Source organism: Denticeps clupeoides, chromosome 11 (genome assembly GCF_900700375.1).
Source record: "Denticeps clupeoides chromosome 11, fDenClu1.1, whole genome shotgun sequence".
Classification (NCBI taxonomy): Eukaryota; Metazoa; Chordata; class Actinopteri; order Clupeiformes; family Denticipitidae; genus Denticeps; species Denticeps clupeoides.
In genome coordinates, this window is record NC_041717.1 from 7,501,714 (window position 1) to 7,519,891 (window position 18,178).

The 18,178-nt window shown below is 42.1% G+C and overlaps 1 protein-coding gene across 1 annotated transcript; it reads left to right on the forward strand.

The window, feature by feature from the left end:
• Positions 1–418: 418 nt before the first annotated feature.
• On the forward strand, positions 419–17,642 carry tacr1a (tachykinin receptor 1a). The gene is made up of 5 exons (XM_028997098.1): positions 419–1,115; positions 4,169–4,363; positions 11,387–11,537; positions 11,725–11,921; positions 12,529–17,642. The coding sequence occupies exons 1-5, from the start codon at positions 709–711 to the stop codon at positions 12,857–12,859; spliced, it is 1,281 nt and encodes a 426-aa protein (XP_028852931.1). The 5' UTR covers positions 419–708; the 3' UTR covers positions 12,860–17,642.
• The last annotated feature ends 536 nt before the right edge of the window (positions 17,643–18,178 follow it).

The window sequence follows — 18,178 nt, forward strand, 5'->3', positions numbered from 1 at the left end:
GTGTGAGGATGAGGGTGAGGATGAGGAGGAGCGGGATTAGGAGAACCGGGCGTGTGAGTGTGTGAGGATGAGGGTGAGGATGAGGAGGAGCGGAGTGTGTGATGAGGATTAGGAGAACCGGGCGTGTGAGTGTGTGAGGATGAGGGTGAGGATGAGGAGGAGCGGGATTAGGAGAACCGGGCGTGTGAGTGTGTGAGGATGAGGGTGAGGATGAGGAGGAGCGGAGTGTGTGATGAGGATTAGGAGAACCGGGCGTGTGAGTGTGTGAGGATGAGGGTGAGGATGAGGAGGAGCGGAGTGTGTGATGAGGATTAGGAGAACCGGGCATGTGAGTGTGTGAGGATGAGGGTGAGGATGAGGAGGAGCGGAGTGTGTGATGAGGATTAGGAGAACCGGGCATGTGAGTGTGTGAGGATGAGGGTGAGGATGAGGAGGAGTGTGTGACGGGGCGCGAGCTGGAAGAGGCAGAGCTGCTCGCTCTGTAGCTCTGCGCATTTCTGGCGGATCCGCGCAATTTTAGGAACGAATGATGTGCTTATTTAGCTGGTATTTTATTGAATAGTCTACAAAGAACCTTATTGTTTTCTATTACAAGCCATGCAATCTGTGAACTTTATTTTTTGTAGTTTTTCTTTTTGCACAATGTGGCTGATTTAAACCCGATAACATTCAGTTGGTTTTTGAACATTTTTTTTTTTTCTTTTAAAAATGGACCCGCTCTTCACTGCAAGCGACTATCCAAGCAACCAGAGCAGCAACGCGTCCGAGGCGAACAGCACCGTCGCCTACTGGAACCAGTTCGTGCAGCCGGTCTGGAGGATAGTCCTGTGGGCGATCGCGTACAGCAGCATCGTGGTCGTGTCGGTCGTGGGCAACGTGGTGGTCATCTGGATCATCCTGGCGCACAAGCGCATGCGGACCGTCACCAACTATTTCCTGGTGAACCTGGCTTTCGCCGAAGCCTCCATGTCCGCCTTCAACACCGTCGTCAACTTCACCTACGCCGTGCACAACGAGTGGTACTTCGGACTGGTCTACTGCCGCTTCCACAACTTCTTCCCCATCGCGGCGGTGTTTGCCAGCATCTACTCCATGACGGCGATCGCGCTGGACAGGTGAGACCGACGCCGGCCACTCGCCGTCGACGTAACTTTTATATTCATTCCGACTGTGCAAAAAAGAAACATCGCCGGACTGCAGGACAACTGCGTGCAGATGTAATACATGCAGGCGGTGTGGGATGCATTATTAAAAGGAAATTTCGATGTGACAAATCGATTTCCTCCCTCCCGGTGCGGACATGCATGGCTTACATGCATTTTGCATGTATCCATCATCTCCGCCAGGCCATTACACCAACCATCTGCACGTCTGACCATGTCCATCATTCCTGGCATTTAATATGTTGCACTTGATTATTTCCTCATGAGATATTGAAAAAGTTCTCTATTATTCTGGACGCGCCTTCTGCACAGTGGGGCTGCCGAGGGTCCCCGAGCTCGGAACAGCCATCGGTCTCCCTCCTTCCAGCATATAATGTGCTATTCTGTTTGAGAGGACTTTGGGTGCACAACACTTATGAGCAATCCAAATGAAGATCAATCGCTCCTTTCATTTTCATTTTTTAAAAAGAAAATTGCTTTTCTCAATAATAAGATGGATAGAAGCCAAATAAAAGCAGTGCACACACGATAGATGGAAATATTTAGAATACACTGCAGTGTGGTGTAGAGAAATATGAAGTGGTCACCGTATGATTGCAGTAGATGCTCTAGGGGTGAGGTAAGATGCATGAGATTTATGTGTATGTATATATATATATATATTCAGTCTATTACAGTTTTCACACACACACACACACACACACACACACACACACACACACATGTATGTATATATAAAAGAAAGATTGAAAAACTGAATGAAAAAAATATAAAAAACAGATAGTTCAAGGGCTGAGCATCTTGTAGTCCAGAAGCTTAGTTGTAGGATGGAGAGAATAATAATTAAAAAAAATTGAAATAATATAAACTCTGACCTGGAATATGAGAACTAATAGTCTACATTTCACCTGCATGTCTCTCATTTTCTGTATGCAGCGGCACAAGCTTGACCTTTGCGATGTTTAAAAATTCAATTATTGCTAAGAGCTGGAGCACAGAGGAAGGACCCTCTGGCTGCTGGTCAGGTGAGGGAGGCTGCGTTTCGGATTAGCCGCTGATTATCTCACGCGGCATCGGCAACCACACAAACCGCATGGGGCCGGCGGATTTCATTTCAAGCTGCAATTTCACTTGTTTGCGTAGAATTATTATTTGTGGCCGCTGATTAATTGACCAAGCCGCTACGTTAACTGAGGGTGTGCGGCCACCGTACGTCCCTGCAGAACGCTTCTGAGCACCTTCCCTAACGTGGTTACGCCGTGTGCTCCGGCTCCAGCATCTGCTGCCGCTGTTGAGTCACCACCTTCGCTGTCTCACATGCAGGCCCGTTCACACTTACAAATAGCATCAAAGCTGTGAAAAAGATGGAGCCTCATTTTGGGAGCCTTGGACGTTCACTGCTCATCACAGGAAACTTTCATCTCTCGGGTGTTCAGCAATCTTCCCGTTCTCTGGAAGAGAAATTGTGTTCTCCTGCCCTATTTCCATACATTCGCACTTATGTGTCGGTTTGTATCTGTGGTGAAATAACGTGGGTGATCATCATTATTCTCTCTAACAGTGTGTTGTCTTCTAAATTATCAATTAATCTGTTAATTGATAATTTGATGCCAGTCTTGCCTTCTGTCCCTTCTGTTTATCGTTATTTGGTTTAAACCAACCACAGAGCTGTTGGGTCCAAAACTGCGATTCATGACGATTCATTAATGAGAACTAAATTCAACATTTCTGTGGAACTTTGCAAACATTCAGAATAGTTATGGTCCAATGTTCTCCAAATCTGGACTGCTATGTATACATGTATACATACATACATGGAGGATTAGTTCATTCAAACTGAGCTGTAAAGTTTTGTTCTGTTTTTCTTAAGGTCCAGGGGGAGATCTGAAGGTCCATCTGACATTTGCTCAAGTAGTCTGCTTGACCTTTTTTCCCTTCAGTTGGCCTCAGCAGCACAAACAGTGACTGGTTGTCAATTTTCTCATAATTATATTTTATTAACTGGCCCCTATTGATTATGGAAGATTGCTATAACCAACACTGTGAACCTTTAAAAAGAAAAAAAGAACAGCCAAATTATCATCTCTGAAGAAATAGGCAGCATGCTCTTCCTCTTTCATTGGACAACGTTGCAGTGTGACGTGTCTTCGACCTGGCGGTTATTAGTACCATTTGCAGATAATGAGACCTGTTAAAAGGGCATTTGGCAATTAACTGTAAGCCAGAGAACTGCGCACATATTGCGCACACTTAAAAAGAAGAAATGTTCAAATCCCTGGGGGGATGCATAACATACTTCTTTTCATTTCACGGCCAGTAATGACATTGAATGTAAGACCCCTTTAATGACTGTTATACGCACATTGTTCTTGTTCTTTTGTTTTGTAGCAATCACATCTCACACCAGTTCTCATTACTTTATTTCGTTTCTCCCACCTCAGCAGTCTTTTGTGGCCTTCCAAAGTTACTTGCTTGCACCTTTCACACACCTACATTGTACATTTTCTTCTGTTCAGCTGTCACACACATTATAACTCTAATGTGGTGTTTGGGTCTGAGGAGCCCATTTCCTAGGGGTTCTCTGGTTTCGTCCGGTTGTATAAATGCAAGTACCCTGTGCTGGGTTGGCACCCGGCCCTGGGTTGGGTCCCTGCCCAGCATCCAGTGTCCCGGGATAAGCTCCGGAAGCTGTGACGCAGTGGTTGTGATTACATAGAATTCCTGTGATCAGTTTAGGAATATAACCATCTGAGGGTTACATTTCTTTTATGCTACTGGAGTCTTATCACCTTTATCATCAAATCTTGTCTATTGTGGTCTAGAGTGGAATGTCTACCACGGAAAGGCAATATTCAGCCGATTACTTTAGACCTCAATTATAAAAATCCTGCAACCTACACAGTCTTTTTGAGGAACACATATGTTGCTCCAGAGGAACTGAAGCTCTAATTAATAAATGAGGTTAATGCATTTTAATCTGGGATTTGATCTCTTGCACATTTCAGGTATGTGGCCATCATTCACCCCCTACAGCAACGCATGTCGGCAATAGAGACCAAAGTGATCATTGGAGTGATCTGGATCCTGGCCCTTCTTCTGGCCTTCCCACAGTACTACTACTCCAACACAGACCAGCTACCCGGACGTGTCGTTTGCTACATCGACTGGCCTGAGTACACCGTCTGGGACTTTAAAAAGATGTGAGTCCAATGGCCCTTATACTCCAAGTGAACAAAAAAGAGAAATGGTAAAAAATATCAAATATATCAAATATTGAATGACTGAAAGTCATATTTCCTGACATTTAGGCAGAAATTGACCAATTGACTAAATGAATAACAATGTCCAGTGCATCATTTTAATCAATTTTATAGTATGATGTGCATTTCTCCTGTGGTGTCAGGTGATGACCATGTTGTACATCCATCATTTGAAGTGATTCAGTTAGCTCATCTGAATAATTCAGGTGTGTGGTGAGCGAGGCACCTGGGACACTTAAACCAGCTATATCCCCCCAATACGACGGAGGCTGAGAAATATGACTCAAATCTGTGTTTAACAGAATTTCTCAATTAAAACGGTAAAATGAAAAAGAAATGTCTCTTGTGCTTGAGTAAATAAAAAAAACATAGGGAAAAATCATTGCAAACACAGATTTAAAGACATCGTGATTTCAAGCAACATTGAAGAACTGGTTTCTCTATCTCAAATCTGAATTATAAATCTATAGGAATTCCCTGAATAAAGAGATGGAGGAACACATTTGTTGGGGGCAGATTGCTTCCTTGGTCTGAGTTCATTCAAAGGGAAGGGTCACAGAAAATCAATCCAAAGTGACTGATCACCTTTATCTTATGGGACATTTCGATTTTGATGGGTGTTGGGCCTTGCGCATTGATAACAGACGTTGCTAGCTAGCTATCTGTATCATGAAGAACTTCCCATTGCTTCCCATAATTACTTTAATTATATTTTATAAATGCGTGGAGCTCTTGGAGATGATTGACCACTCTCACGCACCCTTTTTCCTCAACATGGATTAAAACAGTTTTTATATTTTGCCATATTTACCATTTACCATATTTTTTCCATCTTACTTAAACCAGAAATGTGTCCCTCAATACATTTCATCGACAAGCAATTCTTACTAAAATATCAAATTCAAATGTGCTCAATCTGGAAACACGTTTACCTCTGCTGTTTACCTATGGTTGTAATTATCTGGGAAAAGATTATCAGTGGCGGTGGACACATTTTTAAATGGAGTATTGTTTGCTAGTTTAAGTGTACTGGTGGGCAGGACTCCACTTAGATCCACTCAAAACTGGTGGGTCCTTTACTAATGATTAAAAAAAAAATCACCACGAAATGAAGTGTGTAGTCAAGTCACATCTGAGCAGATGTGCACAGATGTTTCATTTTGTTTTTAGATGGATTGGCTGCCTCGGTTGCAGACTACAGGGTTTCGTTACAGCAGTCCATGGGTAAATATAGATTGTTTTCAAGGTGTGTTTGGGGTCTCTGTCCCGCTGGAAGGGCCACCTGTGCCCACACTGTGGCTTTCTGGCAGAATGCCCTGCCTTTCTGCCAACATGTGGTCATTCTTAACAAGGTCTGCATGGCCAGTGGCTGCAAAACAATCCAACATAATCAGCTACCCCTGGTCCATATTCCTGGTGAATTTTAAGGGCTTTGATCTGCTTTGCTTTTCTGGTGGAAATCATACTGAAGAGTTAGTGAGCTGCCAAAGGATTTCCATCTGGCGTCATCTTGATCACCAGCAATCAGCCAGCCTCCCAACGGGTCTGGGAAACTCCAGCCAGTTCGATTTGCTCCTGATTGTTAGCATGGGCTCACACTGTGTAAGTAACATGTTTTAATGTGCTATCTGGTTCAGATTCAGATTCAGATTCAGATTGGTTTATTGTCAGTACCATCAGTATACCGTGTATTGAAATAATACTTAAATACTGCACAGGTTTCTCTACAGGAGAAAATTAGAACTTTTCTGTACAATGAACAGGTCGAACAGGACATAACTGGACAACATCGTGTAGGATGCTTGTAAGTGGATATGTTGGATATTTCAAACAGGACACACAAGACAAGACAAACGTGCAAAATGTGCCAAAAGAGCAGAGATGTGCAAAATGAGTTGAGATGTGCAAAAAATCAGGTGCAAAAGGTTGGAAGTGTATTGTTGTTGAGTGATGGCAGAGCATTGGTTGCCATACTATATAATCTAATCTAATTTTCCCAATAAATCAGCTTAATACTGAAATATCCTATCTTTATGGAACAGACAGTCATTTTAACGGGTTTTATGGTGCTTAAGGAATTTTGATTTTATAGATTGAATACACTTACTATCTCTTGGATAAAAACATTGCTACACACAGAGATGAAACCTGTGCTTGTCATCAGATTTGAACACATTCTCTGATCTGATGGCAGGATTGTGGACTTTTTTTTATTATTAATATCATTATTTTGATGGCAGCTTGTTTATTGCAATTTCACAACAAATGATCTTTGTTATCCCCTTGCATCCTTATTTATATTTAATTTTCACTTTAAATGAATATTATAAAAATTATAAAATATAATTAATGAAAGCAATGTGTTGCTTTTAACTGACCACGTGATATTATGACAAAACGCATGGCATGCGTTTTATGGAATAATTGCATATGCATATGGAATAATATGCATGGCCTTTTGACCCATCTTTTTTCAAATAAATATGAAAAATCTAGTTTAATTTAAAGCCAAGTCTGAAGTTATTAGAACTTCTACTTTACAGAAAGTATTGAGCTTTGAGAACTTGAACTTAAAGAACAAATTGTTTTTAAAATGCATTCAGGCATGCATGTCTGAATCCTGCACAATTTTGCATATCTTAGAGTTGGTGATTGTGGTCCTTGGCAGGAATCAGCTTTCCCAGTTTTCTTCTGAACTGTGGTCTGAAACAGATTGTAGAAACGTGGGGTGCTTCGCAAACCACATTGCACATTCGAGAAAACTTTTGTCTTATTTGATCTGAGTGTAGGACAGTAATAAGATGGTTTATTTCCATTCATTTTAGCAGTGGCTTGGTTTGGGCTCTTGTTTGGCTCTTGCATGGCAAATGCATCTATACAAACAGTTCCAGCTCGGAGCGTTCAGCCTTATTCCCTGAATGCTGTACACTTAATGGCACCAGAGCCAGAGTGTCAAATGTTTGTCATATTAACTGTCCCTGGCTGTCAGTCATTTCTTTACCCCAACACACACACTTCATCATACACAACCTGATCTACTAGTTTACATAAATAATGATGCTGACAAGTAATGTATTCTATTCTGAATAGACAAAAAACAACAATGTGTTAATTTGTGAATTCTACAATGTTAAATGGAAAAATATTGGCCAATAAGAGGGCTTTCTTAATTATTCAAATTAATCCATAAACTACAGTTAACTTCTCAGTTAGCATTCTGAAGGTCACTTGTGGGACTAATAAAGGATCATCTCGTCTTATCTTATCTATCTAAAGTGATGTCAGGGATAGCTATCACACGGCGATAGCCATAAAGTTTTTGGAAACCATTGACAAAGGCGGCAGAAGTGAGAATCAGAAAGGCACATTGTTTTATCCGAACACCGTCCACACAAAAGGTTAGAAGAGATCAAGATCTTCCAGCACAACGCTGGGTGAGAAGACGTGAAGTTAAAATTTCTTCATCTGAATCTGTGAGACTCTAATGAGCGTTAGCCAGTAGCCATATGAGCCTCAGGTCTCAATTCAGGCAAGTTATTTTGGAGACAGGCGGCTTTTTGACACAACTTTTGTATTTTGAGTGAAAACATGAAGCCAGTGATATATTAAATGGAGGAGCAGATGTCTCCAGCAAAATCATGTGCAGTTCCAGCTCGAATCAGACCCGTCATCATTCAGCCGCTCCCTCTTTCACACTTTCACACATCGCGGCCTTTTTATAAACTCGACTCTTACAGTCAAGTTTTCCCCCATTCGTGCCAGTGAACGTGCGACATTATTATGTTTTAAATTAGCACAAATGGAGAACAAAATCTGACATTGTTGCCAGGCATCTGCGATGGATTCACTCCTGCCTCCATTTCCAGATTTGAATTTTTAATGCTCCTTGTTTGTGCTGGTGGGGGATCGGAGCTTAGTGTTGCTCTTTGTTAACTCCCATGTGGCTGACTTTTGAGGAATAACACCACCACCTTAGCGACAAATTGTCTGCGTTCAGGCAGTTGTTTTGTGCACAAACACATCTGTGAGTGACACCCAAGCAGGAATTACTCTGGATGTTTTACCTCTTTGCTCTGAAACCAGGGACTCTAGAGGATTGAAGGAAACAGTTGCAATATGTGACATATGGAGCTCTTATGCAACAACTGTGGATCGTTGTGGAGGTAGTTATGAAATGAGCGGCACAGCAATTTTAGTGTTCGTGTCTGAATAGGGGTGTTCCCTTATTACTTTTTTAATGAAAACACAATCACTTGTGTGCATGTGTGTGTGCCGTATGATAAAGTGCAGACCCTATTGAATTAGCACTGACCCCAGGGCTGAGGTGCAATTTCAGCTCGCACCGATGTTCCCTTTATCAGATGAGCCCGCATAGGGCTGTGTTTTAATGTGTAAAGTAGCTCTTTCAATGCATTTACACGTCATATAAACATAAACCCACCCATACACACCCTGTAGTGTATATTCCCAGCTATGGAAGAATTCACAATTTCCAGCAGGAGCCAGTGACAGAGAGCAGGCGCCCTGCTGGACGTCAGGTTACCTTTGCTGCCACATTCATCTCTGTTCCGTAGACAGCTCGACCGGCAGGCTGCTGCAATGTCAAACGGTAAAGATGGCATGGCGCTAAAGACTGGGGGAGGTTAAACAAATGCCGACTAGCAGAGGCAGGAAGAAAGCCTTACTGCTGTCTGACAGGGGTTCATTGATAAGCTGCCCTAATAGCATCCAGCCACATTCGCAAAACAGCATCTGCTCGACATGAGAAAATCGTGTGTCACCAAGACTGTTCACAGTTCTGCAGGAGTGTGCTCAGGGCTGCACTGATTCTTGCAAATTGCTACGAAATCCGCGGCCGGCTCCACCTCAGCAGCCAACTGATCCCATATATATTATTTTGCAAAAGGGAATTTCTCCGCTGTTGAAATACGCTCCTTTGTGGGAAAGGTCTGGGCAGGTGCATGATATGACTACTTTGTGTACTGAGGATCCTGGTTACATTATTTTTTTTTTTTTGTTTGAATGCAATAACCTGACTAGCTTCATGCTGCTCAGTTCTAAATCCCCCAGATAAAACACATCCTGGCAACCCACCAGGCAGGAAAGAAAAAACAAATTTCCATCAGAACTATAACGGAGAGATAAGACGTTTCAAAAAGAAGCGAACTATCAAACTAAATGTGTCTAACTTGGCATTGCTCAGCTTTCCAAAAATAAGTGATCGAACTGTAAGGATTTATTAAACACAATTTCCAATCAATTTCCTTTTTTTCCTCATATTTAAAATATTTTATGCACCTATGTGTTTGTGCTTGTGTGTGTGTGCAACATTGGGTACAATGTTCACTAAAGCCTTGAATATAATAAAATGGCTAGAAAATGTCTGAATGTTCTTCAGAAATAGTGACATTTCTGTACTTTTTTGTGTTTTTAAGAAAGTAGGTTTATTTCTGGGAACGTCTACTTTTCTTTTGTAAGAATGGAGCACATTATTATTTTAAATTGCGTGTTCCTGGCTGAGGCACGGTGAGATAACGTCAGATTCATACATCAAGGCTTCAGCCGTCAAATTTGCTTTATTTGACCAGCACCCGAGAGTGTGTCTGTGTGTGAGAGATGCATTAGCTGGACAGAGGCCAAACAGAACTGATAGGAGCTTTCATTAATCACGGCTAAAGCAAGACTCAGTCACTGGTCAACTTCAGTACTGCGGTTTGTTACCCTTACTTACAGAAAATTGATTCTCCTTCGACTTGGACGCTCTGTGTCATTCCCGTGATTCATGTTAATTGCTAGGCAAATTGGCCCCAGCCAACCTCAAGGCAAGCAGGCAAATGGATTGCCACAGCGCTTCCCTGAGGACCCCTTGTGTGACGTGCGGTGTGTCATCTCCCTCGCTTCTCCCCCATCGCAGCTTTCATTTTCTGGAGACTAAATGCCACCTGTTCTGCTTAATTTAGAACAGATTTTGGGGGAAGCAGTTCGTACGAATACCCCATCGGCCAGAACTATAGGGGCATTGGTGATGCTCTGCCTGTGCATTCATTTTATGCAACTCGCATAATGGTCCATTCAATGTATGCTATATGTGTGTGGTGGCGTTGTTGGGAAAATTACTTTTACAAGTTACATTGTGAATTGTAAATTACATTTACAGTTACAAGTTATTTAAATACCTTATGTAATAGTAGTAGTAAGTATTTCAATTACCGTGTGAAAAAAATAACTAAACAATACATTTCAATACATTAAATAATATCACCATAATTTATCACAATTTAATAAATATAATATCATAACAGCAACCTCAAGGTCAGACTTCAGGGCTCATTTTACTGTAAGATAATTCCATCTTCTCCATCTTGGTTTCAGAGCCAATTTCAATCCTTCTTTTCTATTGGTTGAGCAACGATGCATCCCATCACACATAGCAGGGCACAGTCAGCGTGTGCAAACGGAAAGGGTGATGGGTCAAATGTATGGAACAAAGCACGATTTCTAAAACAGTGGTCTTAAAATAAGACGTTTTTTTACAATAAAACACTGTAAATGCCAGTATTCCATTTTTATGTCCAAAAAAATCCATTGGAGAAATCAGGCATGTAGGAAGGCCATGACAATTGTTTAATCACCTCTGAAATGAGTAACATTAGCGTCAGATTAAACAAGCAGAAAAATGAAATAAAAAACCAACAAGTGCTGTGATTATATTGGCTGGATCTGATATTTGACAGATCAGCGCAACAATGTTCCAATTTTATCTCTAATTCAACTGTTTCTGAGCAATATCATGGTGGCATCAAGTCATGTCACCATATTTACCAGAAACAACGTAACATGGTAGAGAGAAATGTCAACAGATGGATCAAAGTGATATTATCGGTCCCCGGAGTCTTCTTCTGACTAAGAGTATGAAACCACCTTCTGAATTACCTAATGTGTGCTGTTCTGTTTGCTTTGAAGCTATTACGTGTGTGTGGCTGTTCTGATCTACTTCCTGCCTCTGCTTGTGATGGGCTGTGCGTACTTGGAGGTGGGCCTCACTCTGTGGGCCAGCGAGATCCCTGGAGACTCCTCTGACCGCTACCAGGAACAGCTTACAGCCAAACGCAAGGTATTTCTTTCCATGATTATTGGCATTTTCTGACTGGTAGCACCACATTGGTCCGCCTGATAGTGCCTGATAATCAGGTCAGTGCAGTAGTTTATGCCACATCTTCTGTTGTTTACATTTTCAAAAAATAGTCCCATCATTGCGGGATCGTTACTTCTCCCTCAGTGTATCTGCCTCTCCGTCTCAGGTGGTGAAGATGATGATTGTGGTGGTGTGTACCTTCGCTCTCTGCTGGCTGCCCTTCCACGTATATTTCCTGCTGCATCAGTTCTTCCCTCATCTGTTCGAGAGGCCCTTCATTCAACAGGTCTATCTGGCGGTGATGTGGCTGGCCATGAGCTCCACAATGTACAACCCCATTATCTACTGCTGTCTCAATGACAGGTAATTTCATGCAAAACGCAAACATTCAGGCCATCAATCTCATATCAGATATGCTGGGAGACACCCGGGTTCTTCTCTTTGAACGAGCATAATGGCATTCAATTACACGGCATATTAAACATCACAATGCCACCGGAATCTTATTTGTGAAATCCGAGGCAATATTGACAGCCTTTCACTGGAGATTTAATATTCAGAGCTATGGCCTTATTTTCATTTTCGGTGAAACCCCCCCCCCTTGTTTTTTGTTTTTTTTAACGCACTTTTCTGTGCATCTTCAGTGGCACCAGGGCCAGTAGGGGCAGTTGTGGCCTAGCGGTTAAGGAAGCGGCCCCCGTAATTAGAAGGTTGCCGGTTCGAATCCTGATCCGTCAAGGTGCCACTGAGGTGCCACTGAGCAAAGCACCGTCCCCACACACTGCTCCCCGGGCGCCTGTCATGGCTGCCCACTGCTCTCTAAGGGTGAAGACACATTTCGTGGTGTCACCGTGTGCTGTGCTGCAGTGTTTCACAATGACAATCACTTCACTTTCACCTCACTTTTCACCAACCATTCCCGACCTTCCTCCTTTCTCAGCTAGCCATTCCTCACTGCTCTGTTTTGTAGGTTCCGAGCCGGCTTCAAACAAGCCTTCCACTGGTGTCCCTGCCTGCCAGACGCATCCTATGAGGGCCTGGAGCTCAAGTCCACTCGCTACCTCCAAACCCAGACAAGCGTGTACAAGACCAGCCGCATGGAGACCACCATCTCCACAGTGCTGCAACCTGCCGAAGAGGAGCCCAGAGGGGTAGTGCCCACATGGGGAAGCAGCCATGTGGCAGCAGCTGATCGCCGACCCTCCGGGGACCTCACGTCCAATGGCTCCTCCTCCCGAAGTGTCTCCAAGACAGTGTCCGAGACATCCAGCTTCTACTCCAGCAGCAACCTGCCTGAGTAGCCATCTGGTTTCTCTGACGATCCGTGGGACATTCTGTGTGTATCTGTGTGTGAGTGTGTCATAATTTTCATATGTTTCTGTCATATGCTTGCCCAACTCATTCTAACATGAAAGCAGACGTTTTATTCACTCTGAATTTCATCTTGAAAGATCTCTGGCTCCCTTTAGGCCCCAGCAGCAGGGTCACACAATCCAAAGTGAATTGGATTTGGGTGGCTTTTTCATTCCCTTGAGCCATTTAATGCTGAGCCATTCTTGAAGTGAGACACTCAAACAGTAGCTTAGTCTGGCCTGTTCTCTTCTCATTTACTTTTCCACCAGCAGCCAGTTATAGCAGCCACCCTACCACCCTGTCTTTTCCAACATGTGCTTTGATACATGAAAAGCTAACTAATACAGTTTGTCCCTTGACCCTTCTTACGGTGACTCTGCCAGACAGAAAATGGCGGCCAGTCACTTTTTAAAATACTGACCAGGGATGCCTCAGAGAAGCTTTAATCCTAGAGCTGCACTTTCTGGTCAAATGGAATACAAATATTTTTAGGCTGAATCTTTAGACACTACTGTACAGACTTTAACTTATGTGTTGCTGTCTACAGGTAGCTCAGCTCAATAAGTGTAAAAGCAGAAATATTGATGGATCTATGTCTGGATGTGTAGCCAAATTTGCAATGCATTGGTTGGGACTGATTCTGCACAGTTGCCGCAAAACACAACCTGATGAGTCTCAACACAAAGAAGCCCTTTAGCTGTGACTACCTCCAATTACACATGTTTTCAGGGTTCTTTAACTTAGGAAGGCACCTGAAAATGACAATATTTTTCCATGACAAAATGTAGAGCGCTACAAAGTTGTTTGGCAATTTGGTCCTTTTTTCTGCAGTTTTAGGCAATTCAATCCATTTACACAATCCATCACATAAAACACTTACCTCTACAGCCGTCCCAGACACCCGCAGCTTTGTATAACGAAGACCTCTGGCAGCCATCTCCAGCAGGGAGATGGTTGGGTGGGTGGGAAGTAAAAAGGGGGGCTGGCGTGAAGCTCCTGTTGGCATAAATTGCCGGTCTGTGTGAGTGAAAATGGCTTTACATGACTAGCCTGCAGGGAGTCCAACAGTCTTGGTCCATTTTCTTGACTGACCTGAAGCATCCTATCGTTTTAGTAACTGCTTACAGCCCCAGTCTCTCACAATTGCACATTCATGTAGATATATATTTGTCAATCATTATTGTAATAGTTGAAACTTTACATTTAAAAAAAATTAATGAATGAGGTACTAGAAATAAGCAAATTGTGAAGCTTTTTTACTTGTTCCTGCAGTCAAAATGAATATATTTTATAAATGTGATATAGCAGACTGGATGTATTCAGGAATGTCAAATTATTTTCTTTTTATTGATCTGCATGTTTGGTGTGTTAGCAACGTGGTCGGCATTTGCAATGTCTGCTAACAACACCAAGCATTTTTCGAAGGACAGAAACTGGAAGTAAACAGAAGAGGAGGACATCACGTTCCATACATGGCCAGATTGGGAAATTATGAATTAGATATTGTTTTGGGATATATTGATAGCTGAGAACAAATCTCACTTACGTGTATTAATTCATCACAGCAGTCAAATACTTCTGAGATAGTTTGGCCAATTTTGTGTTTGTAAGTGCTTTTGTGGATGATTTTGGTCCTTGGACTACTTTTGCTACTTTGCATGTGTGACATGTTGATGGCTTTAAATAATGTCAGAACAAGTAAGTATGGTAAACTCCTCCCAGTTTCAATGTATCCACAAAATGTTATTTATTTTTTCTTTGACAATCAAATTAATTCGAAAAATATTGTTGAGATTTTACGCAGTGTAAATATATTTTGTTGTTATGTTAGCTAATGCATTCATGTGTTTAAAGTGGTTTGTCAGCAGTGGTTTGTCTGCTGTTTTCATCAAAATGTCCGAAAAGACCTTCAAGTAAAACAATACAAAGTGTTGCATTTTCTTTTTAGTAAGAGCCCGAACCTTTTCTCTGTGGGAGTCATATGTTGTGTGGAATGAAATGGTGCGTTGCGAGAAAAAGGCAGGCATTTTATTGACAGCAGAACGAGAAGAAATGCTTTGTGCGTTCAGGTCTCACACTCAGAGAGCTGTTTCAGCACCAGACGGGGTGAACACTCATCATATTCCCCTTTCCCCTAATCACACTAATAAGCCAAGACAGAGCAGTGGGAAGAGCAGTTGCAAGCATTCTCCACAGCTTTCCAGCACCACAACGAAGATGAATAAAGGGAAAAGAATTCCTCAGCTTGAAGAGTTTTTTTTTATAGCTAAAACTTGTGGATTTTCATAAATGGTCCATTTAAGTTAGAAAGGACTTACCTGAATAAAAATAAATAACTACCAGCTTTCATTTATGATCATGTAGAAGGACATTTTCAGAAGAAAGAATCCAATTTCCGCCAACTTTAGCATCATTAAAATACAGATTTGTATGCTAAGTATTTTTCTAAACTACAAAATAGTACTAATAGTACAGATGTGGTAGGAACATGTCCCCAGAGTCAGTTCTACATGGAACCACGTTCTGCGGTTCTTTGTGCTTGTGAACATTTAAAAAAATTAACTTCTAAGAAACTAACTTGAGCACAAATGCAAGAGTGTGACGATGAGAAGAAGATTTTTGCACATTGTACATTGGTGTACAGTATATAAGTTCGTGAATGTAATGTAAGAGGTGGTACAAGGTACTTATAAAAAGAGAGAGAGGTGAGACGTGTATAATTGTGCCTATGAAAGTATGTGTGGGTGGACGGTGTTCATTGTTCGAGACCGGATGGTCCTTGCAACCATTTTCACCTTGTACTCCAGCTTTGGCACGACTTTAGACACGTGTGCAGTCTGGGTGTGAGTTTGTGGAAGTGTATTTCCATTAACAGCCATACTCATCCGGTCTGGGGCGAGAGGGGCTTTGGTGCACCCACCGGTGTTCTGATCTTGCCTCTGTCATCATCACTTTTGCTTTTAAATCTTTCTTCACCTGCTCGGTGGGGAACATCAGAGTGTGAAATGATGACACCAGCGTCATTCAGGTTTTAGCTGCTGACAGCAGCACAGCTAAATTTGGGGGACACCTTTAATACTATTTCTGATGTCAACAGCTGAAATAATGATAGGTAGTATGGTACTAAACTTTGTAGTGCTGAATTAAAATGTTTTTCTGTACAGGACAGTCAGCATAAAAGTAACATAAATTGGCAATTTTTAAACCATATTGCCAGTCTCTGTGACGTGGGGATGCTTTGATCATGCTGAAGCCATCAGATCAACATATCTAATTTAGAAGGTTTATATCTTGTTATTTACATCAACTTAGTCAGACCCGTGTGTCCTGTGGATGAGAATATTCAGTAAGACTTTGCCTTCTGTAATGATTTTGTATTGATTTGCAGTGACCATTTCCTCTAAAGGCACAAGAGGGTACAAGAAGACCATGTCTGCAAAAACCCTTCTTAAAAAAACTAATTTTTTCAAGGTTGCGTTCACTTCACTGCTCAGTTCCCAGTACACATGAGAGGGTCGGCCCGCTGTATATTTGTTTTTTATCAAATCCAACCTTGACTTGCTCTAGCTGTATGTAAATATGCTTTGTTTGAAATTCAATGTGTTGTTGTAACAGGACTGACATGTCCTTTGGTTGTGTTGTACCGTAATTGACATCACTCTGGATTTTCCTGTATATATTGAAATTTGAAATATGACACGAATATTAATGAGCCTTTATCCTTTCTAGTATAATGGGGGAATGTATGTCATTTTAAAGACAGAATGGAAAAGAAACAAAATGTGCCTTTGAGACTAAAGTACATGAATCTTGAGGACAAGCATGGCCAGATTAAAGAGGAGGATTTGGCTCTCATTGAAATTCTTACCCATTGGTGGCAAGTCTAGATGAGGGGGAGCGAGGTGAGGCACGTAAGTGTTGAGGGCGGACCTCTATGCGGACGCCCCGTGCCTACTAAATAAAGCCCGTCAATCTGCATGGATCCCTGCTCCTTTTTTTATAGTCAGCCTCAGCACCCGTCTCGACGCTGGGACGTATGTGGAGCTGTGTCTCTTAGTGTATCTCACACTCCGCTCCACATACCAATCAGTTCGGCTGATGTTTTCTCTGAACTTTGTTTCTCTCTCTCTTCTCTCTTTCTCGCTCTCTCTCACACACACACAAGCACACTTCAAGGCAAGATTAAGATGAGCAGTTTTATTCCTCGCTGCAGTCCTATTATTCACAGAGAAATCGCACATAGTTTGCGACTTAAATGTCAAGGACCGAGGATATTGAGAACCCCCGAAAAGCGGGTGAAAAGTGACGGAGACATCGGCCCTTCTCTTGCCATTACATGAAAGGGGGGCAGAATGGGAGACGAGCAGGTGGAAGCAAGGCGTACTAAGAGGCAGGAATATTAGACACTCATGATGAGTGGTGCAGGCAAGGACGGATCAATATTAATGAATAACGACAGACATCCAGCAAGGGTGGGGTAAATAAGTGCTGGTGCTGGGTCGATGTAATTGGGGGGCTCCACCCTCCGCGGCAGTGCCTGACTGAATGTATTTTGCCTTTTTTTTTCAGTAGTGAGATCTTATTCATAAACAAATAAATGGTGTCAAATTTTAGAACTTTTTTATTTTTTTGGTGAGCAAGTTTTGTATGTGTATTTCGCTCCTGTTTCTCGCTGTATTAAACGAAGGCCTTGACCCGATTCGCAGTCGCTGTTGTCCCTTTAGATTTACTGTTCAGGCTCACAACGTTTTTCGTGGCTTATTAAGATGGCTTGCCTAATGTGTTTCCACAAATTCCTTATCTTGCTCCAAAAATAAAGGGTGAACTTAAGACGAGCACATCTGTTCTTTACTTTGCGATCACACAGACAACACACACACATGTTCAAGCTAGCTTTCTGATGAAAGGAATATGGTCTAATATGCAGTACAATATGGTATATGCAATATGGTCCCAATTTCCTATGTTGCAGGCTAATGTAAGGTCAGGTCATCAATATGAAAGTGACAGACACAATATATAACTGTATGGTAGCAAGGTTGCATTGCAGAATCGGCCTCTAACCCACCCGCACTCAGGAGATCCATGTTAACAAACTATTTGTTAAATTCCCTTAATTCCCTTGTTAAAAAGGCTGATGTCTGTAATATTGTTGCTTTAATTTGAGTGAAAATGACTCCACAGGGTTTGTGGCTGCGTTTTTTTGGACACAGAGACACTCACTGTGAAGAAATGGAATAAATGTCTCAAGTGAAGGATGAAATGTC